We start from the raw sequence: 27,834 nt of genomic DNA on the forward strand, positions 1-27,834 counted from the left end.
ACCGAGGATCACCGCAAGAAGTTTGACATTGAACGTCGTAGTAACTTCGTTAACCCGCCAGGCCCTCTGTTAGAAAGCCACAAAGGCGGGGAAAGAAACGTGAATGATAGGAGTCATGCGTTTCAATTGAAGCTCGGGGTCCTTCTATGGCCGCAGGTGAAAGTCCAGAAAACGATCCCAGAATTCCAGCCATTTGCTGGGATGTGGCAAGAGTGTTCAACTACTTGACTTGAAAGCAAAGAAACTCCAGGGGTGTACTTCCACCGTATGAAAAAAAAGAGAAAGAGAAATCTCAAACGTCTTCTTGCAAACAAGGACTAGCTTTGGGTTGTGAGAAGACAATTTTAGATGAACTATTATTCGCTGAAGGTTGAAGGAGGTTTTGTCGAAGGGCACAGAATGGAAAACGAATCCTCTTAAAGTTAGAAATGTGGTTCGCGTCCTTTGAACTCTCTCAGCTCCAGTTTTCACAAGCATCCATGGATGTGAGTGAGAAAGATGGGAGAAGCTATAGTTTCTGTTTCTCGAGAATGACGCAACAGAATGGAACTGTGCTAATCTCACTTCATCGTTTTGCAAAATAGGTTCGATTTGTCTTGTGGAGCATAGAGAGACGAGTGCAAAAGATGTATAGTAGATATGGCTAACTCAGGGGTAGGCAACCTCGGCTCTTTTATGACTCGTGGACTTCAACTCCCAGAATTCCTGAGCCAGCCAAGCTGGCTCAGGAATTCTGGGAGTTGAAGTCCACGAGTCATAAAAGAGCCGAGGTTGCTTACCCCTGGGCTAACTTAAAGCTTTTCAGGTTCACATTATTTATTTATTTGTTTATTTATTTATTTCCTGACTTTGTAAGTTCTATCCGAGCCATGAACGTTTAGAAAAAAGGATATCCATTAAAATTAAAGACAGCAGAACGCATCTGAAGAGATCATTGGGAACGTTGCTTCTATACTAAATCCATCATTTTCTCATGAAGTCGGTTGTTTCGGGGTTGTTGTTTTTTCTCCATTCCGCAGCTTGATTTTCTTGCTGGGACTGTTGTAAAAGAATTGGGCAAGCAGGTAACCTTGGTCCATTTCTTCGAAATAGCTCAACTTACCCGCAAAATCGGTACGCGGGGGAAAAAAAAACACGAGCAAGCGGCAACTGGAGCTTTAAACGAGGCGGGCGGACACCTCTAATTTTCCTATCTCTAGCGTAACGGAGAAAGGCGGGATGTGGAGAAATGGGGTCCTTCGGCTCGGGCGCGCGCGAGACCTGCATTGCCCGGCGATTGGCTGAGAGGCCGCGGCCGCGGCCGCCGCCGAGGCGCGGCGGACGAGGAGGAGTCGCGGGGCGGGCCGAGCCGAGCCGAGCGCGGGCTCTTCTCGCTGGGCGACATGGAGGAGTTGGATGTCGAGCCGTCGGTCACGGTGAGTTTCAGGGCTCCTTCCGTGCCGGGAGAGGGGGGGGGGCTGCCGCGTGGCGCTGAGGGAATCGTCTAAGCAGGGAGGAGCACTTAGAGGCGACAGGAAGGCGCCCTCCACCGTCGGAAGGGAAATGGCTTCGCTTGGAAGCCGTTCAGTCCCCGTTAGGGACTGAAAGCCTCTGCCAGCCCTCGCTGAAGGAATCGAAGGCTTTGTTATTGGCATGGCTGCCTTTGACGCAGTCCTGGTTAGACAATCCGAGGAGATGCTCTAAATAGGTCAGGGGTAGGCAACCTCGGCTCTTTTATGACTCATGGACTTCAACTCCCAGAATTCCTGAGCCAGCTATGCTATGCTCAGGAATTCTGGGAGTTGAAGTCCATGAGTCATAAAAGAGCCGAGGTTGCCTACCCCTGAAATAGGTGATGCCAGGCAGGACCGCGCGGGTTAAAGAAAACTCTGTGGAAAAGCAAAGCTGATGAGTATAGAGAGAATCTGGAGGAAGACCTCTGTAACTGTTGTCTTCCATCTTTTTTTTTTAATTTATTTTAGAGAGTTTGGATTGTCTGCATTGTAAGCTGTGCAGGCATGCATAAAGATTGTTAGGTATTTCACATGTGGAATATTAGGCGTCAGCGGTTTTTAATTGTATGAATTATTTCAATGGTGTCTTCAAACTTGGCCCTTTTATGACTTGTGGACTTCAACTCCCAGAATTCCTCAGCCAGCATGTGTGGCTGAAGAATTCTGGGAGTTGAAGTCCACAAGTCATAAAAGAGCCAAGTTTGAAGACCCCTGGTATAATGTATGGGTGCTGATGTGTAGAAGAGGCTTGTTCTGTTGCAACTCCTATGCCATGGCATCACTGTTAAACTTCAAGAGAATAAAGGAGGAAGGGTGGAATAAAAATGAGGTGGCCTTAACTTTTGACTGACAGGCTGTGCTTAGACCAAGGTTTTAATTTTATACAGAAAGCTCACTAATACCTAAGTAGCAACTCTTAAGCTGTGGGTAAATGTAAAGGTGGCTCGTGCTGTGTGGAGTTGATAAAAAAAAAACTTTAGATATACTGTTTATATGTTTTGCATCATCATCAGATTTGTTAGGTATAGGTACAGACAGGAAATATTTTGTGGTGTAGTTTGCAGTTTGTGCATGTCAGGATAATTTAGCTGTCCCAATATCTGGATGAAATTGCTTGACACAGCTTTACTCAATTCATGGAATGTTCTTCTGAAATGGGTTACAGGTACTCCTCACTTAGTGACCATAACTGGAACCAGAGTCTCCATCATTGAGTGAAATGGTTGATAAATGAGATGCCATGTGATCACTTTGCTCAGTGACTCTGATCCCAGGGCTCCACATTGCAATTGCTAAGCAATGTTATGGATAACATGTATAGCAGGGGTGTCAAACTTGCAATGTCGCGTGACGTGTCACAACATATCGTTATGATGCATCTGGCCCACAGGCTGGCAGTTTGACACCCCTGATGTATAAGTATAGCTTGTCTTTCTTGGAAATTAAATGGATGACAAACCATAGGTACCTGTTCCTTTTGGTAACAGCAATCTATATAATTTCAGCTGTAGTTACTGCTTTTATAATGTTTATTATTGATGACTTAAATAGCTTTTGATCAATATCAACATGATTGTCCAATTCTTTCTCTTTTTAATTAAACAGCTTATTCCAGGAGTGAACTCTGACCAGAAACAGTTATGCTTTACGTGGGGACCCACAGAGATGTTGGTGTGTGAAACCTTGTTTAGGCCAACAGGTTGGCAATATTTTTTATTAAATGTAGTTGTTTTGCTTGTTTAATATGCTCGTGATATGAATAAACTAAAGGAAATATTGGATAGATTAGCTGTTGGAACTAGTTTGAACTGAAGATCCAGTTTTCTCCACTTTGAGCAAATGGTGACCTCTTTTTGATATCCTTTCTCCTAACTACATTCCTTTTTTTAAACATTTTCTCTAACCCTTGCCCTCCTGTCTTTAAAAGAAAATAAATATTAGAAAATAAAATGGGCACCTTATCAAGTGATGGTTAAAACATAGGAAGCAAAAAGTTTACCAAAAAATAAATTTAAATTATTTTAGTGCTTATATGATATTAATAATGCACCTTTTCTTTCTTCCATCCTGATTTGTTGTTTCTGGTGTCTTTGTTCCTTTTTTATGTTTCTTGTATCACTACTTAATTTTAAATATCTTTAACAGTTTGTAAACTAAACAGAGTCTCTGGGAGTTGGATTACATATAATAATAATAATAATTAATAATAATAATAATAATAATAATAATAATAATAATAATAATAATAATAATAATAATAATAATAATAATAATAATAATAAAAAATAATAATAATAATAGTGTGGTCTGGTGTATCCTGGAGGATGTAATAATGAAGGCCGCATAATTTAAAGGTATTATTTAGATGTTAAGCCTCCTGAGAATATGGGAGCTTGACTTTTGGTTAATCGTGTGTAGGGTAGGATTGTACGAAGTAATGAAATTATCTACTTAAGTTTGATTACTAGAGACGTAATTTATAACAATTCCACAGTTTTTTCTTAACCACATCTTTCTAGGACTGTATAAAATTTTTGAACGTAGTGCTTTGCAAGGCACTCTTTGATGTGCTAAAACAATGATATCCTTTGCAAGGTTCATCTGACTGCTTCAAAAGCTATGCATGGTTGCATGCGCAAGCAAGAGTTCTCTTGGACTCTCTCTTCTCCAGGAAATTCCTCTTATTACTCCCACAGTTGAAAAGACACAAAAGGCCAGCAATTCCTGATGGAAGTGCAGGGCTGCTTCCTCATCAAGCGTACTTCCATATTACCATAGGCCAGGGGTGTCAAACTCAATTTCATTGAGGGCCGCATCAGCATTGCGGTTGCCCTCAGGGGGCCGGGTGGGTGTGGCCTGGGTGGGTGTGGCCTACTGGGTGGGCGTGGCTAGAGTGCGTGTGGCCTACTGGGTGGGCATGGCCACCTCTACATTGTTCGCATCAAGGGTGCCTATGGGGGCCTGGGCAGGAGTGGGACAGATCTGAGGGTCTCTGGCAGGAGGAGGGTCTCTGGGCCAGGGCCAAGGCAGTGGGGACCGTTCCCTCACTGTTTCCAGGATGGCTTCCCGGGCCGCATGAAACCACTTCGCGGGCCGGATCTGGCCCCCGGGCCTTGTGTTTGACATGTCTGCCATAGGCAGTTAAAGGGTCAGCGTTGGACTATTTTGATCCATAGACCGTGATTTGCTGCCAGTAGTGCTGTCTGTAATGTTTTACTATTTCTGATTGGAAGATATAGAAGCATTCGGAGGCATGGAAGAGAGGTTTTTTTTTAAAGTAAAATTAGAAAGAAAAGGAAGACATAGAAATAGATGGTCTTCCATTATCAGTAATCTCCAGATTTACTATTATGTTATGATTGTAATGATCATTGTTTATGTTAGATCTTACTCATTTTTCTCTAGTTATGTAAATAGTTTGCATTCATGTTGCCTCAGAAGAAGTTGCCAACTAGCTTCTTGAGGTGTTGATAAGTGACACCTTAATGTATATTCATTTTAGATTCAGTACTAAAAATGCAGGATGTATTAGTTAAGTTTTGCCTCAATACTTATGACTCTTTATGCAGTTCTCAGATTTTATTAGAAAGGCCCGCATGGTTTAGTAGTAGGGCTTTAAAACCTTTGATTATTTGTTTCTGTTTTATTTACCTATGGAATATATTGTAGACTTCTTGTAATATCGGTTTTCTAGAATATATTTAATAACAACTAAAGCTACATGTTTATTCTGTTTGGATATATAAATATTTTGAATATATGCCACCACATTTAACAACAATGAGGATACCAAACTAATCTCTATTATTTTACTCAAATTTTGCTTTGACATATAAAATCAATCTGCGACACATTTAGAATCCCAATTTTAAATAACAGTATTTACTGCACAATTAAAACAGAAACTTCTACATCATTTGTTTCAGAGGCTAAAGAGAAAACTCCAGGTTGTCCTTTTGTCTATGTGGTACGCAAAGATCAAGATGTCTATTCTCAGACTTTGCGGAAGCTTTTCAATGAATCACATGGGATCTTTGTTGGGCTCCAGAAGAATGAGAAAGAAAAGGCTGGAAAGTCAAGAACTGCACAGTAATTATCTAAAGTATTGTTGAATTTTAAAAAGTCTTCTGCAGTGCTTTCTGTATTTTGGTGCACAGAGGTGCTTAAAAGTTTTGGAATACTTCTAAATTTTCAATATTTCTGCACCAGTATGACCTAAAACCATACCTGTTCTCCACACAAATCCTAAAAGAAGATAAAGAGAACCCAATTAAACAAATGAGTCAAAACATTATACTTGTTCGATTATTTATTCAGGAAAATGATCCAAAGCTACATATTTGTGTGCGGCAAAAATACATGAAGCTTTGCTTCCAGGAATTAGTATGCCCCTCTTAGGCAGCAATATGTTTCCAATAAACTATACATCATTGCTACATATTGACTTGGAGAAATTTAACTCAGATCACATTTTAGGTAACATTTGTGCAGAAATATTGAAAATTCAATATTTCAGACTTTTAAGCCCTACTGTATGTAATTATTTACTAGCATAAAAGAGAAACATTCATATAATGTTTCAGAATATAGGTAGCCTTTGACTTAAGCTGGCAACTAGGACTGGAGTTAACATTGCTAAGCAATGCGATAAAGTGTAATTGTATCACTTAGTGACAGCAATCCCTGCAATCCCAGTTACTGTCATTTAACTGAATCCTACTGTCATTAGGTAAGCCAACTTCCCACAACCAAATCACTGAGGAAGTCAGCAGAAAGTTGCAGATCCAGGTAGTTTGCAAGAGGCCGGCAGGCATTGCCAGGTATATGAGGGTGCAAGGGGTATGTAAAGGTGTAAGGCAGGTGCAGCACCAGTTAGGGAGGGTGTATGAGGAAGGTGAGGCTTGGGAAGGGTGAGTAGGACTCTGAGGGAGGTAAAGCAAAGGCTGGGACGTGAGGGAGGCATGGTGAGGGTTGGGGAGAGGATGTGAACATGCAAAGGAGGACACCAGAGTGAAGGAGAAGGCAAGGCCTGGGAAGGGTGTGCAAGAGGCACAGCAATAGTTGGCAATGGTCCGTGAGTGTACAAGGAAGACGTGGCACGGGTCAGTGAGGGTGCAAAAGGGGTGCAATAGAAGCAAAGCTCAGCAAGGGCGCTCAAGGCTGCAAGGAAAGATAGGGAGGGTCCACAGTAATGTTCAAGGAAGGCAGAGTGAGCATTGGAGAAGGCGTGAGTATGGCTGGTATAGCATGAGTTCTAAGGGTCTGAGGAGAATGTGTGAGTGAGGGGAGATTTACTCCAGCAACTTGCAACCTTTCCCCGTTGAGTTTCTGGGGAAGCTGGCAGAGATGTTTGTAAATGGTGATCACATAATTGTGGGGTACTGCAGCCAGTCCTAAGCACGAACAGATTGCAAAGCGCTCCAGCACTCAACTGTGTTGATGCTGGAGTGGCTGGAACTCTGAGGACAGTTTGTAACCACCATTTGTTCAGCATCATTGCAGTAGAATGGCCATATATTGAGGACTACCCGTACAGTTGTAGCAACTGACACCCACCCAAACCATTTGAGAGATGCTATAGGTGTCCTGTCCCAGTGTTTAGAGGCTGTTGGGATCTGATACTATCGCTAATTTGTACTAAAGAACCTGACATTTGTCAAGGAGTTGACATGATGCTTTAAACAAAATCAAACTATTCTTCTTTTTTGGATAGATTGGTTGGAGTAAGCAAGAGCTATCGATCTGTCATAAGAGCCTGCATGGAAGATTCACATCAGATGGCTAGTAAGTTTTTCTGCTTTTTATTAAATAGAAGCCTCTGGAACTGAGTGTTTTAAAACAAATCAGAATGATTCATAGTCTGAACTGGTACTTGCGAAACTGCTTGTGAAATTTGGCTGTGGATTTGGTTCAAAAATGAACAGTCAGCCAACTCACTAAGACTTATGCATTTGCTATGATAATTGCTTAATCTGATGAAAAATTATAGTATTTGAATGTAACTAGTAAAAATAGTAAATGAACAATGTACAAATATTTCTCCAATGTATAATAGACCTGGCATAAACAATGGTTTTGGTTTGGTGAAGCTGAATGTATAAATACTGATTTTTGTATTTTTCTTTCATTTAGTATCTGCACGGGATCCTGCAATGCACATGCACTACAGTACTCAGGTAACATGCATGTTTATATTTTGATACAGTATTGGAGAGTAACTTAATACTAGTATTTTCCATTATTTTAGGTTTGAGGCTTAATTATTACCCAAATTGTTATTTTTCAGAATTCTGTCTGCAGGTTATTTGCCCACTTGTGGGTTTGTATGTGCATGCATTTGCCAGTCTGTGTTTAGTCTTTTCAAAGTGTTTCTGCTGTCCTGTGGGAACGAATATGCTTCTTGCAGGTGATTATTGGAGTGAGGGTGGTGAAGTAAAAGGCTAAATAATCCTTTCATTATTGCTCCAATTCTTATTCCTGAAAGTGACTTTCATTTGGAAAAGCAGCTATTTTTCTTATAGACATTTTTTTCTCCATTGATTTTTAACTCTAAGCTAGCTGCATCCAAAAAACTTTTTGTCAGAAGGACTGGTATTACAACTAACAAAATAAACAGTTGCTTTCAGCTAGTCATAAATATGATTCTAAATTGTGAGTTACGTTCCATGGGGCAGATTGAAGAATGTTTTGCCTAGAATGCCATCTCAATTCTATTTAAAACATTTTGCGGTCTTAAAAGCTTTGTTAAAAGTTTTGGAAACAGAGAATATACTACAGAAAAAATTGATGTCACATTCTATTATTCTGATATTACTATTATGGCACAGTAGGTGCCGTTTTCAAAAATTCATAGATTTGTATGCTCCCAGCTGATTCCATTTCTCACTTGAGAGAGGTGGGAATTTTTGCTTAATGCTGAATTTCTAAACCACTTCCAAAGAAGATAACCCCCCCTTTTCTGCTCCAGGCTATGGAAAAATATAAATACATAGAAGTTGGGGAAACCAACCCACAAGCCCAGATAATGAACCTTCACCCTCACGTAGAAGTTCATACTCATCAGAATGAAGAATCTGAATGTTGAGCTTGAATGTTCTGAGTCCTGTTAGTGTTTTTGGAGGGGTGTGCCTTTGAATCATTGTTGACCACTCACTGCAGTTTTCTTGGCGATATTCTGGAAGTGGTTTTCCATTGCCTGTTTTCTAGGGCCGAGAGAGTGACTTGCCTGAGGTTTTGTGCCTAAGGTGGTCTAGAATGTACAGCCTTCTGGTTTCACCATTATACCCAAATGTCTCTTCAGCTAATAATTAATAGAATCTAAAAGACTTAATATCCTGTCTATTTGCATCAAATTCAGTTTAAGCAGTGTGCACTTTATTGACTGTTATTCATGTTGGGAAGAGTTCAAAATTAAAGCTTTATAATGGAAATTTCTAATAAATTGATGTTTCTCTTCCTTCCGTAGGTCTCGGTTTTGTCTGCAATGGAGTTGATCTGGAATCTGTGTGAAATCATGTTTATTGAAGCTGCTCCAGGTAATGTTGAATTATAATGAAATCAAGATTACTTTTATGTTTTTCACACTTTCTCTCATTAGGTATCTTCATAATATCTTTCTGAGCTGAGGAAGAAATACCTCCCTGCCTTCACATTTCTCATATTGAATACAGTGGACAAAACTGTCGGTAACAGTTGTGAGGAAGAGACTGTTGTTGCTAATGGACCATACTGTTACTGGGGCGGAGGCATGATTACCTTCTGATGCCTGCTTTTCATTTTGGCTGCTGACCTAAGTGTAATTTTTTTTTCTGATTTGTACTGTGAGAACTGGAAGTTTACAGTGTATCACAAAAAGGATGCGTGATGCACTGAGCTGTTATTTGGCTGAGCCCAGGTGGCTGCTGCTCACAGGCCTAGTTTCTTGGGTCTGGTCCTCTCCAGTACAAACTGAGGAGCCCTCCCCCACGAGCAAGGAAGCGGGAACAGCATTGCCTCGTCCCAGGGGACTTTTGTCTTGAACTACTTCTTGTCGTGCTCTGATTCAGCTGCTACTGTGTTTCCCCCAAAGTAAGGCCTACCCCGAAAATAAGCCCTAACTTGATTTTGGGGGGTGGGCCTAACATAAGCCCTACTCCAAAAATAAGCCCTAGTTTTGGGGAGAGGCACACACTTAAAAATCAAGCTAGGGCGGGGGTGGGGATGTGGAGCTACCCCACTCATCCTGCACCCACTTATCTTGCAGCCAGGCCTCTCCTCACTGGCCCACTTCTTCTTCAGCGTTTTCTGCAGCCAGGCCTCATTTCTCAGTCACAGGCCTTTCCGGAAGGCCTCTGCAGCCGAGAACCAAACTATGGATTGAATCCATAGCTTGGCACTCGACTGCAAAGGCCTTCCGGAAAGGCCTGACTGCAAAATGCAGGCCAGAATGAAGCTGCTCCTTCAGCCAGAAGAAGTGGACTGACTGGGCAGGGCTGTTGGTGCCGGAGGTGAGTATAAAACACATCCCCTGAAAATAAGACCTGGTGCCTCTTGGAGCCAAAAAAATAATAATAAGACCTGGTCTTATTTTCGGGAAACATAGTAGTTCCTAGGTGCCTAGATTGTAATTGGTGGATAAATCAGTACAATGTTGTCCCACTGTATAATCATAGCTACATCTTCTCTATGATATGATACCCTCAGTATTGGAAATAACATTTTTGATGTTGCCTGCAGTGGACCAGCGCAAAGCATATAAAAATTGGATTATAACTTCTAAAAATAGTATCTCGGACAGTTCTTTGGGCACACAGGCACGTATCTTTATTTTTTCCCCCAGCAGGTTTGGTGTTATGTCACCTGCTTGATTGGGTCCGTCTTCATGTATGTGAAATAGACAACATGGTTTGTGAAGTTCTGAGGAGTGAGAATCCAGCGAAACATGAACATTTCTGGAACGTGGTAAGGAATGTTTTTATCCAGGAAGTATTAGTGTCTGGTCACTGGGCTTCATTTTTGCTCAGAAAACTCTTTCATTGAATCAAGTGTAAAGTGTAAGATTTTTTTTCAACTTATTTCACTGAATCAGTGATGACATAAAGCTTGTAGTATTTGAGCCACCTATAAATGAAGTAGTAGCTATGGTTTGCAAGAAACTGCCATCAAAATCAGCTTAAAAGTCTGACTGTAAGGCTGCCTCATGTAACTGTATTTACAGTTTATGCAGACCTAGAATGGAGCTTAATGTATTAGTGCTTAGTGTAGTTTTGTGGCAAACAGGAAAAATGGCCTTTCAACCATCATATTTATTTCTATCAGAACACTAAACCTGTTTTACTTAAGTTGCAGTTTTATATCTCTTTTATGAGGTGGTATGTATCACTGTAACCATGCGTGCATGGTTTGGATGTTAGTATTAATAGTATTAAAATCATTTTTATATTTTAAATCATTTTATATTTTATATTTTATATTTTTATATTTTTCAGGTAACCGGTTATGTGCTTCAGGGTAGAATGGATGAGGCTCGACAATTACTTTCTAAAGAAGCTAGTACCAATCCCACTTCAGTGCACATGTGCAAAGTTTTAGATGAGCTGATGAAGAAGATGCCTGTTCTCAGTGTATGTTTGCAGTTTTCTCTGTAATATTACCTGGATGATCTGTAATGATGTAGTAAAAAATATTTTGAAAAACATAAAGTTTGCTTAATTCTTAGTCTGATCATTGGTTTGTATTACTCCATTTTCAGTACGCGGCTTTGAGTGGTTGAAGATCTCCAGGAGAGACCTTCCCATGTGAATTAGTTCATTATTTTCACACTACTATGACATTAGGCGTCTTGTGTCAGCCAAATAATGTTATAAAATCATTGACAGTACATTAAGAAGAATGCTGTTTCTCTAGGCTGTACTCCTGAACCAACATATTTGGAAAGAATTTCCTTTTAAGTGGTGGGAATTAATTTAATTTAATTAAGTTAAAGATGGCAGGTTATCCTGCTATACTGTAGAAATATCTATCACACCATGTATTCTTTCAAGTTCTAATTTAAATATCCCATTCCTTGGATAAACCTATCTTTTATTCTGCTCAAAACTCTTGAAACTATTGATATTCTGCCTTTCATTGAATAAAACACCAAAGCTGTTTTGTTTTTATGGAAAATTAGTAAAAGAAACACTGCAATAAGAATTTCAAAAACTTTTTCATTATGTATCTCTTTGCAGCCTAGCAGTAACCAGACTTTGACAGAGATGGAGTTGAAATGGCAGCACTGGCATGAAGAATGTGAGAGGTTTCTGAAAGATGGAACGTTTGCTTCCAATTCTCACATGGAAGTCCTCTGTAAGGTGTGTATATCTATACCTATATCTATCTATCTATCTATCTATCTATCTATCTATCTATCTATCTATCTATCTATCTCCCTCTCTATAAGATAGATAGATAGATAGATAGATAGATAGATAGATAGATAGATAGATAGATAGATAGATAGATAGATAGATAGATGATAGATAGATAGATATGCTTAAGAATGAGGTTATCTGGTCAGCCAATGATGGGATTTGGAATATAATGTCTCTATGTGTGCAGTTTAGCTGTGAGCCAAGCGCTTACCAGGCACCCAAATTTTGATCATATCATTCTGGGGGAAGCTACAGACTGGAACGTCAAGGACCAGTTGCAACTATCATTTGTCCACCGCAATAACCTTGAATGGTCATTGAATGCTTGTTAAATGAGAAAGGCACGGATGATCATTTTCAGCCAGATAAGGCCACAATTGGCATACTACATATTAAAACCCTGAGCTGATGGAGGTGTTTTTTTTTTAGGTGAAAACTGAATCCTTAAGGACTCTTGTTCATTTTTTTAGATCCTACTTGGAGATGAGAATGCTATTTTGGAAAAGAAAGAGCTGTTGACAACTTGGTACCATTTTCTTGTGACCCGCCTATTATACTGTCATCCTACCGTGAAACACGTGGAACTCCATCTTTATGCACAGGTGACATATTCCGCCATTAGAGCAGGGTTGCCTCTGTCCAATAGGAAGGCAAGTGATTGTACCTTGTACAGGGGAAAGATGATGCCGCTTTCAGGGCCTATCTGAGTAGTGCCTTTTTATGTAGCAAAGAGAAGGTTGATAGTTTTGCATGACATTTACAAAGTAGGAAATCCTGGAAAACCTCCAGAATGAGACACCCATTGTATTGGACTAAGTTCACAGTCTTCTTGAAATGGACTATCAGAATAGTGTATCAATGCACTAGTTTTAAATACTGCTCTGACTTTTCCGGTGATTGAAATTAGCCATTTCCAATTTTAAAAAGTTGAATGTGCATTTTAAGCAATCTCTTTCGTATTTTTGAGAAATCCTGGCGGTCCTTTACTGAGCGAGAACATATCTGTTATAGCTAGACACAATCTCAAGTGTTTTACATTTTTATGTATTCCACAGTCCAGCCTGGACATGTTTCTGGGAGGAGAAAGCATCCCGGAACCATTAGACAGCATCTTATTGGCAGCTTTTGAATTTGATATCCACCAAGTGATTAAAGAATGCAGGTGATTTTGTCGTCTTTGTTTTTTGAATTCTTGATCTGTGCATAATAGACTACATGATTTGAAACAAAGCAACATACAAGCCAAAGAGCAGGAAAACTGTTTAAAAATAAAAAGTGGCAAACGTATGCAGTGAACAAATAGGATTCTGCCGGTGTAATAAAGTATGGATTGTTGTTTTTTCTGAGAATGTAAATATATTTTATATCAACTCAATTTCATTGAGGGCCGCATCAGCATTGCGGTTGCCCTCAGGGGGCCGGGTGGGTATGGCCAGGGTGGGCGTGGCCTACTGGATGGGCGTGGCTAGAGTGCGTATGGCCTACTGGGTGGGAATGGCCAACTCTACATCGTTCACATCAAGGGTGCCTATGGGGGCCTGGGCAGGAGTGGGACAGATCTGAGGGTCTCTGGCAGAAGGAGGGTCTCTGGGCCAGGGCCAAGGCAGTGGGGGCCGTTCCCTCACTCTTTCCAGGAAGGCTTCGTGGGCCGCATGAAATCACTTCGCGGGCCGGATCCGGCCCCCGGGCCTTGTGTTTGACATGTCTGTTTTATATCATACATTATACTGTAATCCTAGATTCCTTCTGATTTTGTACTTGCAGCATTGCCTTGAGCAACTGGTGGTTTGTAGCTCATCTGACAGACCTCTTGGACCATTGCAATCTACTCCAGTCCCACAATCTTTAGTAAGTTTCCCTTCTTATTATCGGGCTCAGTTTTAAAGCTGCCTTAGTTTTAAAATTCCTTTTTTAGAATAATTTATATAATCCTTCAAACTGTCCATAGGGCTCCATATACATTATTGTGGTAATTCCTGAAAGATAAGTGACATTATCGTTGCCATTCTACAGAAGCAAGGCTGAGGTTGAGTGAATCTCATTTAATGCCTTTGTGACTGAACTGAAAATAATTCTATTTCTGATTATATTATTGTACTAGCTTCTGTTCTAATTAAGTTTTTTTTAATTTGGGCTTAAAATATTTGATATTGAAAGAAAGAGATATGTTAGTTAGAAAATGAATCCACTGTGTTATTCCTTAGCTTTGGTTCCAACATGCGTGAATACCTCCTGCTGGAATATGCTTCTGGGCTCTTTTCCCATCACAGGTAAGAGTTTTCATTTACATTTATACATACTCACACATCTACAGACAGTATTGTGTAGTCAGTAATGAAAAGGCAAGGGGGAAACCATATGATTCATTGGTCCAGATAGGAATAGGAGTCTTACAATTCTAGTCTTTGGGAAAGTATCAGAAGCATCTTTTGATGTGTCAGATTCCCTCCGCTGAAGTTTGATATGAGCTCTGACTTCAAATAAAGAAAGCTGTTACATAAACTTCATAATGGATAATGTACCTCTTTCCTCTGAAAAGTGCCATAAAGTGGGGCCATGGATATCCTAGGTCTACTGGCTCCATTCCACTCCACTTCCAAACTGGCATAGAACCTCATGAATACGAGTCAGTTGCCAAGCGCCTGAATTTTTATAACGTGACCGTGAGGATACTGCAACAGTCATAAATGTGAATAATGGTCACTTTTTTCAGTGCCGTTGTAACTTCAGTCACTAAATGAACTGTTGTAAGTCGAGGACCACCTGTAGTGACTTAATTTCTCAATTTTAAAAAGCTTTTCCAAGAAATTTCTTACTGCTGTTAGGCTTCCCTAAAAGCAGTTAGGTAAAAGGAGCTCTAAAGTGAATGTATAAAACTAGTAGGAGATTCACTGTTTTAGTGTTTGTTGTGTAGGCTGGTGGCTGAAGCAGTTACTCTATGCAGAAGAGGCAATTCAATATTTATGGTTCTACCTTTGCAGCTTATGGCAACTTGCAGTTGACTATTTTGACTATTGTCCAGAATTTGGTAAAGCATACTTGGAGCATCATATTGAACGGATTTCCTTGGATACAGAGCATAAAGCCCTAAAAGTACTGCGGATTTGTGAACAGAGGATGATGACTGAGCAAGGTGACTCTCCCTGAAACTTTTTTTACATGTAGTCATTGCTAAAGAATTAGTTACCAAGTATGCTTCCATCATTTCCCATCCCAGTTCGTAGCATCTGTAAAATCATGTCCATGAAGGCTGTCCGGAACAATCGCCTTGGTTCAGCATTATCCTGGAGCATCCGAGCCAAAGATGCTGCTTTTGCTACCCTCATATCAGACAGGTAGGCTTTGGGGAAGCAGAATTCCTATTAAGTTGCAGAAACAGCAGTTAATAGAGATACCTAAAGGTTTAGGATGATACAATTGCTAGAGACAATGCTTCCTTTGAATTTGACAATCCTAGTAAATGATGACATTGTTAGTGTTGGATTATTTGTGCTCATAAGTGCACTCTAAACAGAATGAGGAAACAGAATACATAAAAAGTTGATACCAGTTAATATGTCAATTTCCATCAGTTATCTGTAGTATGTAATATATGAGAGGTCATTTTACATTTCAGGAAATTATTACTGCTGTTCTTATTAAAACATATTGCAGATAATCCTCAGTTACCACAGTTGGGACTGGCAACTGCATTGCTAAGTGAAGCAGACATTAAGGGAGAAATAACATTACCATGACTGTCCTGGCTTTTCCACATTCCTGTCCTTAGGAATGCTTACTCTGGCCCTGGAAGAAGAAGGGAATTAATATTTGTATTTACGTATATTAGAGAGGAAAATATTAGAAGAGGGTAAGGAGGCGTCCACTGGGAAATACACATGGAAAGCAATTTGGCTATGCAAACAGTCTGGTATATTCACTATTGTTTGCCTGCTTATTCTCTTGTAATCCCTTTCTCTCCGGTCTGTGAAAAAAATAGGTCAGGCACCGGAGAGATTGCCTACAGAAATCCTTTGGGTTTTTCTCCCCCCTAAAATATGGTTAGAAACCTGAGTGTACTTTATTTCAGGGTGTTGTTTTGTTGTTGTTTTTTTCAAATTTGTTGCTACTCATTGATTATAATTATATAAAATTTGGGAGAAAGGCTTTGTAATTTCATGCAAATAAAAGCATACTACTTGATTAGAAGTTGGGAAATGCTTCACATCTTGCTTATAATCCTTGCGTATAAGGAAGTAACTTTTATAAAGAATTAATAGTATATACATACTGATGGCTATATGTGCTAATCTGCCCTTTTACCTTTATTGTTATCTAGATTTTTGAGAGAATATTGTGAAAGAGGTACTTTCTCAGACTTGGATCTCATTGACAACTTGGGTTCATCCATGCTGCTTAGCGATCGACTGACATTTCTTGGTGAGTGATTCTGTCTCTGGACAGTGGGGTCCCATTTTGTTTGACTTGGGTAGAATTTCTTAAATCCTTTATTTTTTATGCATTTGCTCAAACTTTGGATTGAAGGTGGTTCCCATTTCCCATTTAAAACTTCCAAAACGTCATCCTCCTGTTCTCCCAAACTGAAAGGGAAGATTTGGAAGCCACAGATACTATGCTGGGCAGGGACAGAACATTGCTCATATGATTGAGAAACATTCTTTGACCTAAAAATCTTACTTTTGCTTACATACATGTCTTTTTCTTGCCTTTTCAAAGGCTATTGTGTTAATAAGACATATTTTATTTTTGAAATAAAAGCTAGATTTTTATTTCAAAGCTGTCCTAGTTTGCACAAATCATGGCAGATACTTTTAGACACAATCCAGTAATGATTTATATTTATTGTATTTTTATTGCCCTGTACACCGCCCTGAGTCCTTCGGGAGAAGGGCGGTATAGAAATTAAATTAAATAAAATAAATAAATAAATTTATGTTTGTTTCTTCAATGTGAATGGGATTTGAGCTATTGATTTTAAAGGGATCTTAGTAACAAATGCCTTTTGCTGCCCTAGATAAATAAATAAATAAATAAATAATACAGGACAATTTTATTGCAGTTGTGTAGGATCAAAGATTGAGAATTGATGGGTGTTCTGAATATGAAAGGACTGCCTTAACATCTTTACAGGAAAGTACCGGGAATTTCATCGCATGTATGGGGAGAAGAAGTTTTTTGCAGCAGCCAAACTGCTATTAATGTTGATGACAGCTCGTATTGCTCCTTGCTCCTTCTGGATGACTTTGTTGACCGATGCACTTCCTCTCCTAGAACATAAAGAGGCAAGTGTAGTATTTCTGTAGATTATATTATGTTTATTTTTGTGGGAGTTGGTGTTGAAATTCAATATACAAACATGGATTGACTGGTATCAGCCAGGCAGTGGTATTAATCTAAGCTAAGAAAGACAATATTGAGCCAGAAATTGTGTGATCCTAAGAGCTTCAGTGCTATATTGTTACCAGAATTCAAGTAATGATTGAATTCAAGTCATAATAATCACAAGAGCTTTGTTCTAAAGAGAGAGTATTTTATTTATTTATTTATTTTAATTCCATTTATATCCCGCCCTTCTCCGAAGACTCAGGGCGGCTTACAAGCTTAGCAGTATATTGTACTCTGTTTATTCCTTCAAAAAGAAGAGCTCGTAAGTAGAAGAATTTAGCCTTGCTGCAGATAGCGTCCCTTAAGTTTGATGCCTGCTCTAAAATGAAGTTCATGATTTGATTCGCGTTTAATTTGTATGTGCCAGTTTCTCAGGTGAGTGTTTTTCAGCAACATTGGTTAATGGAATCTTTTTCAAAGTAGATGAATAATGTAAGTAGTGACCTTCATCTGGTCCTGTCTTGTAATATGTACAATTGCCACAGAATTAAGCAATCCTTGAGTTCATACATACTACATTACATTTTTTTAAAAACTAAACGTAGACCAAAAAAGATAAAAAGATTGCTCAGTTTGAGGACTCTCTCTAGGTGTTAATGGGATAACCATTCATGCTTACGGTTCAAACCTTCCAGAGCATCAAATTTTAAAATCCCACTTCCAAAAATAAATGGGGTGGGGAGAGATATTGCCATTAAATGAAGTTTACAATCAATTTTCCGCAGGTCATCTTTTCTGCTGATCAGACATATGAATTGATGAAATGCTTAGAAGATGTGATGGCAGCAGAGCCAAAAAAAGAGAAGCTCCAGGTAATCTTGTCCAAGTACGCCGATTTAAGGGCCTGGCACATTATAATTTCAGGATGTGAGGATAGAGGGTGATCTAGCCCCACTGTATTTTGGAAAGGTTGTTGTTTCTGTTGAGATCAGTGCACTGGGGAGAACATGTTGCAGGATCCAATCTGGGTCGGTCACAGAGACCATGAGGTTTTGTCTTCCGAGCTTTTGGATTCATGCTGTATACACCACCACCCCAAAAAAAATCCTCTCAGGGAACCTCTCTGTGCGCTCTGGGCTGTACTGTGTGTGGTGTTTATGTGGTACACATCTATCAACAGGAGTGCTGATTTATCCTCAGTTTATGAAGTACTTAGTAGGGGGGGGTGGCGGCTTCACAGCACAAGAAAACTACAGCCAATGACTTAATAGCCAGCCATAAAAACCCCAATCTAAATCTAAAAAGCTACACGCAATAGCCACCACATAAATGCTGTTAAGGTAATCATAACTTAGCAGCTGACCAGCAGAGATGATATAGAAAGTAAGTCAGCAAAGCATTTGGGGGTTAGTATCCCTTTAAGAAGGGACGCAGTGGCTCAGTGGGTTAGGACGCTGAGCTTGTTGATCAGAAAGTCAGAAGTTTGGCGGGTTGAATCCCGAGTGCCGCGTAACAGAGTAAGCGCCTGTTACTCGTCCCAGCTTCTGCCAACCTAGCAGTTCGAAAGCACGTAAAAATGCAAGTAGAAAAATAGGGACCACTCCGGTGGGAAGGTAACAGCGTCTAGTCATGCCAGCCACATGACCACGGAGACGTCCTCGGACAAGCGTTGGCTCTTCGGCTTTGAAACGGAGATGAGCACCTGCCCCTAGAGTTGGAAACGACTAGCACACGTGCGGGGGAACCTTTACCTTTATCCCTTTAAGAGACTGTCTGAGGGGAATGACAGTTGGAATCTTTAACTCACTTGAACCCTTTGTATATAACTGCCTTATATTCTGTATGCGCCCTGAATGCTGTTGTTTCATGTTGTATATTAAACCACAGTTCTTTTGATAAACCACTGTCAGATGTTTGTGATCCTGTGTTGTCACAAGAAAACAAAAGGCTGCGATAATTTATATTTTTAAACAACAAATACCACACACAGAACAGCCCAGAGCACACAGAGAGGTTCCCCAAGGATGGGGGCTCCTCAGGAGTCCGGAAGCTCGGAAGACAAAACCCCTGGTTCCCGGTGACTGACCCAGATTGGATCCTGCAACATTAACTCAGTTAATATGTTATATTCTCTTTGTAATATTTTCCTTATATAGGTTTGTGCATACTCGGTAAGGACACACTTAAGTTAATTGAAACTTCTTTGATCTTGTTAAATTGACTAACTTGCTTTGTTACAGATGGGCTTTTTAGTGAAAGCTGAAACTGGAAAAGGTGTTATGTTATGTGTTTAAAGAATAGATTACCCCCAAGAATTAGTGGTGTGTCGGTCAGAAAATTTGTCCTTTGAATCAAGGGTACAATCCTATGCATTTCAGAGTTTTATTGCTTCCAATGCCCGCTTTTCCTTCCCTCTGTGGTTTTTTTCATCCACGGACTCTCTGAAACCTGTGGAAAGGAGCTTAGGATAAAATATTGTTTCTAAAGGTATGAAAGTGTTACCAACAGCCCCTCCCAGCACTGCTTGTCTGCATCTCAGGATGCTAGTGGGAAGGGGTGTGCGCTTTTCATTGTTCTGACCAAGCAATAAAAATAGCTGCAAATGCGCTCTGGGAATGGCAGAAAAATTTCTGATGTCTACTAGACGTGTAGAATATTCCACGGTTGAGTGGACTGACAAGGACCATTTAGATAAGGTTAATGCATTTCTGGAAGTGGCTTGTGATATTTTGGATGTGTTCTGAATGAATAACCTTTGGGTTCTTCCACCAAGACTGAGCAAGCAGCTTCATTCTAAATCAATACTTTTTAATTGTATCCTGGATATGTATTATATCATCGTAAATGAATACTTAAGATGGAACTGTTTCCTCAGTTCTGGAGGAAGAACTCTGAAAAATTCAGTCTTTTGGGCTCTCCACTGATTTACATACTGAATATGAGAAGTAATGTGACGATTACTGCGTAGGTATGCTCTGATTTATAGAATATTCTTATATTTCTAAAACTGATTTCAGGTTATGTTATTGAATTCCTGCCATTTTTTTTGCTTGTTTCTAGGATGATGATGCAGAGATAATGAAGGTGGAAATGCTAAGACTTGCTCTAGCACGAAACTTAGCAAGAGCTATCGTTAAAGAGGGCACAATGGAAGAATCATGAGAGCAGCAAATTAAAATAGTTCTTAAACTTTACTTTGTTAACTTAGTGTACATACCAGGTTTGTTATTATTTTGATAAAAATAAATTCATATTTTCCATTTCTTTTATAATTCTTTTTCTGGTAAATTTCAAGAAAGAAACTCACTTTTTGCAAACTGAGATTTTTACAATTTTATAAAATGGAAAATCCATCATGTCATTAAAATAACCCCAAATTGTTTTATTCATGCAAGTTGAAACAAAACATTTCATTTGCTTGTTGTAAACCCGGGGGCAATCTGATCTTGCAATAAATCTTGAATTCTCCTTACTCAAAAGAGTTTAAAAAGAATACTTTTTAAATTTGTTGACTAGTTGACATTTAGCCATAGAGCTTTCTGTTTACATCACAGCTACTGTAAAGAAACATATAGGACAGATTGTTAGTTCCAATAATTTTCAGACAAAAATACATTTTAGTATGAAGTGGCTGCAAGGTAGCTCAAGCAGAGTAGAGAAAGTATTTTTATTGAGCGTGCAGACTAACAAATGCTTCTGAGATATATTTACAGTCTTGAGTGTTTGATAGAAAGCTGCAACTTCAGCCTGTGAACAGGTAACATTCATAAATAATTTCTAAAGCTTATAGTAGCACATTTCCACACAGTGAGACTATGAGATCTTTCTGTTGGATTATAAAGCATGGACAGAGTGGCACTGCTGATAGCATGAAAGCAATTTGGCAGAAAGCCCTTGTGCTATTTTTGTGTGGTTTCCTCAGAGTGATTTGCAGACCATCTCTAACAGTGAAATCTGCTCTGTACAAATAAGTATGGCACTGGGGCAGACTTAGAAGCTTAAGTAAAATGCTGATAAGAGGGAGACTATAAGAGAGGATGAGATCAAGAGATCAAAAAAATACTGCTGGGTTCCCATCAGCTTTACATAATTAATGCAGCCCTGGTACCACTAGTTTGGCTAATCAGAGTTAAAATTGGATCCCTTCAAAAGCCAATGAGGTTCTTTCTGTTGTGACTGTTAACTGTATCTTGTTTACAGAAGATACAAATGCAAAGAACTCACAGCCATTGTAACGGAGGTCTGATCATCCCACAATCTCTTTAATACCAAAATTTGCAAAATTTTAAACTCCCACGCAAAACAGTCCTCAGTTATATAGTGTAGCACGGAGTAGATTTTCAAGGCCTTCTGTTCACTCGGGAACAAAATGATTTGTTCCAGATGAGCACAGTCAAACCATGGGAAAGTAATTACTCAAAAGCAGTGATCCTCTCTCTATGGCTTTTGAACCGTAACATGTCTCACTGTTTAGGAAAGCCTGCCTGTCTCAACATAAAAATCTTCCTATGGACAATTGCACTTACCCACCTATTATCTAAAAAGAATAAAACTGGAGTGTGTCATCCCTGCACATGCATAGCCATGGCTCCTCTTTTCCCTGGTCTGCAGATCTGGTACATTCCTATAGCTTAATATACATATCATACTTTTAACTAACGATAGTGCCTTCAGGAGAAGCCTCAGATCCTTCGCTGCATCACTTCCTCCTCAGAGCCCAGTGAACAACTGCACCTGAATGGATGCTCCTCAAGATTATTTGTATTTCCCTCGCTCCATGCTTCCCACTTGAGTCGTGTATAAACTGGATCTTTATTGTATTGAAACAATTATGTACGCAGAGGACATAGAGCTGTGCATACAAAACTCAGCAGCTACTGGGATAGCATAACGAGCAAGTCGGCTGCAAGTATAAAATTAGAAGGCAGCAACTTGAGAGCTGTGTGTTGTTGATGTTCTCAAGTGGCAAGTGTAAATATCTGTATGGGCTCTGCTGGCTCTTGGAACAGATATTCTGTAAATGGGAGTGCTTGATCATGGCAAAAAAACCCTCCATTTCTTGAAGTGTATCTTATTGCTCAGCAAGCCTACAGGTTATCCTAATTCTGATCCCAAAGAGGTAAAAAGAATCGGGTGCAGGAAGGTCATTAGGACTCTACCCCAAAAGAACTTACAAAGGCATCATAGCCCTTGGTAGGCCTCTAGCCTAACTGAAAGAGTGTTCCGGGGTATTCAATTTCTGCTCATCAAACTCTCCAGAACATTTATATTTCAAGTTTTAATGAAGTGGAAGATAGAATTGTATTGGCCAAGGTAAGTATTGGCCAAGGTAAAGAAACCAGCCAGGTCTCTGTTCCTGTTTACACTTGGCATTTACGTGTCACGACTATTGTCCCAGAGTGCAGAAAATATTCTGGACTACGGCTACAAGTGGAGTGGACGGGACATGTAAACAAAGCTAAATATCACTAACTGATACCGCCACTGCCTTTGTCATATTGCATTCATTCCAGTCCCAATGAAATAGCTCTGGGTCATAGCTTTCCCCAATTATCAACTGGAGGAAACTGATCTACTTCCCCCACTTCAGTGCTGGGCGTGTCTCCCAATGTGAAAGTCAGTCGATACCTCAGCCTCACTTTCTCCTGCAACGAAAAAGGAAAACCAAATGTAGTAGCCAGTCACAACACAGAGTAAAAGAGCAGATGTACTTAAATGAGAGCACCTACTGGGCCGCATGAGTGGCTGGCCAGTGCACAAGCATGTGTGTGCTCATACCCCCCCCACTTGCGCTAGCGTCGCAGTGTCACACAGGCACTATCGTTGCTGCAAGCACAACGCTAGCATCGCCATTTGCAATCACAGTCCTGTTCATGCACGCGCGGCCCCGTTCACATGTGCTTGCATGCGTAAAGTTACCACCACCACCTCCGAGCCGCCAATCCAGAAAGGTTGGGAACCCCTGCACTAGTACCCTGGGATTTTTTTTTTCTCCTACTCAATTGTGTTTGATTCTCAGACAAAAGGACTGATTTTTGGTGGGATAATTTCCTTACTTTTAAATCCCCCCCCCCCTTCCAATGGTCTATAGTTGTGTTGATAAACTTCTACCATTTGGGAAGCAAAAACCAGTAGAATGATTTTGGCCTCTTCTCCGGAGGAAATGTAAAGGACTATTACTTTCTAGGGGCCTTCTATTTATAGTCCCACCCCTAAAAAAACTCAAAAAGCCAACCCCCGCCCCCCCCTTTCAGCCTAACATAGTTACGGTGACATTGACAGTTCCAGTGTTGCTACAGAAAATTGAGAGGTTGAGTTAGCGTGCCCCCCCCAATTTCAGATTTTACTCAAAGTTGTCTTCGTGAAGCATAGGGAAAGGAAAAAAGCCCTAGCAGAATTTAATAATACTTCATGCTCTGTTTTTTTACTTTTATCCCAACCTTGAAAAGTATTGGAAGTCTTTTTGCTACACTTAACATCAGACCAAGAAAACAGTGATGAGACATACAAAAAAAAAAAAAGATCCCGTATAAGAAAAATGACTCTCTTTAAGAAGAGGAGGATCTGGAATCCTACCTTTCTAGGATTTGCAAGCAGCATAACCTGGGTAATAGCAGCTGGTGGCTTGATGGGATTGAACGGAACTAACTCTGTCCCTGAAGGTGGCTGCAACTTTACTTTCATGGACTGTGAGGGGAAAAAAATCAGAAACAAAAGTTAAGACAATCCCTGCTTCTGTAGAAAGGGTGCTAGATAGCACATTTGATAATCAGCCTATTTAGGAAAATGGGAACATTTTCCAAGAGAAAGTCGAAGCGCTCACATAGCTGTCTGGTAGTGTTAACTGCCTTCATAAAATTAATTTAGAATCGGCTGAGGAAATCCCCAGAGATTCAGTGGAATTCAACATTATCCAAAGACGTTCCAAGGCAGTAACCGGGAACAAGAATCCTGCAAAACAGTAACACAAAGACTCCTGCTTCTCCTTAGGAGTAACCATCTTCGATTTAGCCCTGTGACCCATAGGGATTCCTTGATGAAAAGCCATAAGCTTCTGCCTACCCCAGTAAAAGAATTCTACATTCTTTGGTTGGCTCTTGGCCATTGTTATCCTCTCTATCCCTTACCTTTGGCACCGCAGCTTGTAGCACAATATTCTTGATGGGAAGAGGTGCTGTATTCAACATCGATACCACCACCACCAACACGTCAGGCCGCCCAGGAGGGCACTCCTTTGCAAAGTGCAGCAGAATACGCAGACCGTTCTTGTCGTAAGCAGTCACGGGAAGAACGCTGCCTGCAAGGCGAAGGAAGTATTTATTTTCATGGTAGAGGAGCAACATGCCCTCAATAGAATAAGCAGTATGGGCTTTGACATGGCGACGGTGTCATAATGGAAATTGCAATCTAGCTTTCAAATTTGCATTCCGTAGCCCGTTCTAATGAGTTGGGCATTAAAAAAAAATAAAGATGGCGCCTCCATGGGGGATCTGATTTTCCCCCTCCGTCCACTAGATAAGATGTCAATGCTATCACTCATCCTTGAGGAACGCCCATACGGTTACATAACATTCCTGAAGAAGAGCCATGCTAATCACCATATCATTCCACAAAGTCTATACAGGTAATTCACCACTTCTAACCATTTGTTTAGTGATGGTTCAAAGTTACAACAGCACTGAAAAAAGTGACCTATGACCTTTTTTTTTAGACTTACAGCTGTTGTAGCATCCCTACGGTCACGTGATCACAATTCAGACACTTGGTAACTGGCATGTATCTATTACGGTTACAGTGTCCCAGGGTCATGTGATCACCTTTTATGACTGACAAAGTCAATGGGGAAGCCCGGCTGACTTAACTAACTTAACAACTGCAGTGATTCACTTAACAACAGTGGTAAGAAAGGTCGTAAAATGGAGCAAAACTCATTTAACAACTTTCTTGCTTAGCAACAGAATTTTTGGGCTCAATTGTGGTCGTAAGATGAGGACTATATGCAATACCATTCTCCCTCCTTGGCCAGACAACCTCCCACTACTGTTAAGGCTTTTGTAATCAGTCCAGCAGTACATGAACCTCACATAGCCTTGAGCCGTGGCACAATGGTTAGAATGCAGTATTACAGGCTAATTCTGCCAATTGCCAGCAGTTCAATCCTCACCGGCTCAAGGTTGACTCACCCTTCCATCCTTCCAAGGTTGGTAAAAGGAGGACTCAGATGGTTGGGGGCAATATGCTGACTCTGTAAACCACTTATGAGAGTGCTGTAAAGCACTATGAAGCAGTATATAAGTCTAAGTGCTATTCCTATTTTATCCGAGAGTCCAACACAGCAATAGCCACCAGCCTGAATGCTAGGGGCCTAAACCAAGAATAGACATCAACAGCTCAAAATATGACTCTAGAGGCATGCAGTTCAGTGTTGTAGGTGGGGTGGGACATGTCATGTAGCTGCACGTGATCTGAATCTGTGTCCCTAGTGTCACTATCTTTAAACCCTGGAAATAAGGTCCACTTATAGGATGGAGAAGGTTGTGATGGAGAGGTAGCATAGTCTGCCTAACAGAGAAAGCACTAAGCCTTTTGTAGAAAGGCAAGCAATAATTCTTCAGTTTTATTTTAATTTTATTTTATTTTAATCCCATTTATATCCCGCCCTTCTCCGAAGACTCAGGGCGGCTTACAATTTAAAGCACAAATCAATGTGCTTAGCAGTAGCCTTCATTCTATGTATATGCCTGCTTATTAGGGCTTTCGCCCCCCCCCCCCGCGGCATTATTACAAAGTCAGCTTATTGCCCCCAACAATCTGGGTCCTGAGTGTTAAGATTCAAGTGCTTAGAATGTCATGCTAAAGAGTCCTTCGTGTCACTGGAGGAGAAAAGAGGCTGCCACAAAACCAAATTCAGCAGCTAATTTGTCACTGGCCAGTCACTCTTCCCATGTCTCCACCCCACCATCCTCAATAAACAACAGCTGTCACTGATTACAAATTTAAGGATAACAGTTGCAAAAAAGTTAGCTGGACAACACTTCCTTTTTCTAAATTTCCCTAAATATTTCTCTAAACGGATAGAACTACCTCAAAAATAGCATCACTTTACTATACGTTTCTTTTACTTCCCATTTGTTCCAGCAAAATGTTTTTTAAAAAAACCTGTAACAGAGACATTTAGTGTCAAAACTGCAATAAAGAGGCATGAGAGCACATACAGGATTATTTCCAGCATTTGCTCCCATGATAAGAGGCTTATGTTTTTGGAAACTAAAAGGATAAATCAGGTTTAAAAAAAAATCCACACATTCCTTACATGGAACGAAGGATACATTTACCCAGACAGAAAGGGTATGTGTGAAGAACTATGTTATTTTTTCTGAAAATAAAAATATGCATCCTTTAAGGGTAAAGGTAAAGGTTCCCCCGCACATGCGTGCTAGTCGTTTCCAACTCTAGGGGCCGGTGCTCATCTCTGTTTCAAAGCCGAAGAGCCAGCGCTTGTCCGAGGACGTCTCCGTGGTCATGTGGCCGGCATGACTAGACGCCAAAGGCGCACAGAACGCTGTTACCTTCCCACCGTAGTGGTCCCTATTTTTCTACTTGCATTTTTACATGCTTTCGAACTGCTAGGTTGGCAGAAGCTGGGATGAGTAACAAGTGCTCTCACTCCGCTACGCGGCACTCGGGATTCGACCCGCCAAATTGCGGATCTTCTGATCGACAAGCTCAGCGTCCTAACCCACTGAGCCACCGTGTCCCTTATGCATCCTTTACTTCACCATTAAACAGATACTGGCCAGCAATGACCCATACTAGGCTTAATTGATTCCAATGGAACATGGACATTGGCCAAGGAGATCTCAGGTCCTTTCAAGGGACTTCCTTGTTGCTGGAACATGGCTGATTGGAAGATGGGACTTCCTGGATATGGAACTGGAGGGACTCCTGGACCAGCAAGCGACAATCCTGTAGCAGATGTCAGAGGTGCAGAAGTAGCAGCAGGGACTGTAGAGGCCGTTACGGCTGCTGCAGCTGAAGACCTGAAAGAGAGTACAGAAGGATTCCAGATAACCAAACTAACCCACAGGCTAATAGTTAACATTGATTCATTTCAGGTATAAGGCCACCAAACGACTCAAGGCAGCTTGAGTCTAAATTTAAAACAGAACATCTATTGCTCTCTGGGTCCATATATTGTTTAATGGGGGACAAATCATTGGAAATGCCTATAAAGGTAAAGGTAAAGGTTCACCCGCACATGTGTGCTAGTCGTTTCCGACTCTAGGGGCCGGTGCTCATCTCCATTTCAAAGCCGAAGAGCCAGCGCTTGTCCGAGGACGTCTCCACGGTCATGTGGCCGGCATGACTAGACGCCAAAGGTGCACAGAACGCTGTTACCTTCCCACCGTAGTGGTCCCTATTTTTCTACTTGCATTTTTACGTGCTTTCGAACTGCTAGGTTGGCAGAAGCTGGGACGAGTAACAAGCGCTCTCACTCTGCTACGTGGCACTCGGGATTCGACCCACCAAACTGCCGACCATCTGATCGACAAGCTCAGCATCCTAAGCCACTGAGCCACCGCATCCCTTGGAAACGCCTATGGTTACTACCAATTCCTGTAACA

General features: G+C 40.6%; 2 protein-coding genes across 7 annotated transcripts in view; one reads left to right on the forward strand and one right to left on the reverse strand.

Moving 5' to 3' along the window:
- The first annotated feature begins 833 nt into the window (after nt 1-833).
- NUP85 (nucleoporin 85) lies at nt 834-20,469 on the forward strand. Of its 5 annotated transcripts, XM_081318577.1 has the most exons (20): nt 834-1,415; nt 3,099-3,192; nt 5,420-5,582; nt 7,207-7,277; nt 7,626-7,669; nt 8,959-9,028; nt 10,312-10,433; nt 10,961-11,095; nt 11,702-11,824; nt 12,355-12,486; nt 12,940-13,046; nt 13,649-13,732; nt 14,089-14,154; nt 14,866-15,017; nt 15,102-15,219; nt 16,203-16,303; nt 17,015-17,166; nt 17,995-18,081; nt 20,085-20,177; nt 20,270-20,469. In XM_081318577.1, exons 1-19 carry the CDS (start codon nt 1,383-1,385, stop codon nt 20,175-20,177), a joined length of 1,947 nt encoding a protein of 648 aa, XP_081174703.1. In that variant the 5' UTR covers nt 834-1,382; the 3' UTR covers nt 20,270-20,469. The 5 variants fall into 5 exon arrangements, with proteins under 5 accessions (XP_081174703.1, XP_081174701.1, XP_081174702.1 ...); XM_081318575.1 differs by lacking the exon at nt 20,085-20,177 and having other exon boundaries at nt 839-1,415; XM_081318576.1 differs by lacking the exon at nt 20,085-20,177 and having other exon boundaries at nt 839-1,415; nt 10,315-10,433.
- Nucleotides 15,105-27,834, reverse strand: part of GGA3 (golgi associated, gamma adaptin ear containing, ARF binding protein 3) — a 38,677-nt gene continuing 25,947 nt past the window's right edge. Inside the window, exons 14-19 of one of the 2 annotated variants that reach the window (XM_081318573.1) lie at nt 27,023-27,249; nt 24,337-24,506; nt 23,786-23,896; nt 22,838-22,854; nt 15,617-15,670; nt 15,105-15,243 (exon numbers count right to left, since the gene is read on the reverse strand). In XM_081318573.1, the coding sequence (XP_081174699.1) occupies nt 15,207-15,243; nt 15,617-15,670; nt 22,838-22,854; nt 23,786-23,896; nt 24,337-24,506; nt 27,023-27,249 (616 nt within the window). In that variant the 3' untranslated portion in view covers nt 15,105-15,206. Of the gene's footprint in view, nt 15,244-15,616; nt 15,671-20,694; nt 22,855-23,785; nt 23,897-24,336; nt 24,507-27,022; nt 27,250-27,834 lie in introns of those variants that run through there. The other variant, XM_081318574.1, reaches the window with a different exon arrangement.

This window comes from Vipera berus (genome assembly GCF_964194415.1).
Source record: "Vipera berus genome assembly, chromosome: 2".
Lineage (NCBI taxonomy): Eukaryota > Metazoa > Chordata > Lepidosauria > Squamata > Viperidae > Vipera > Vipera berus.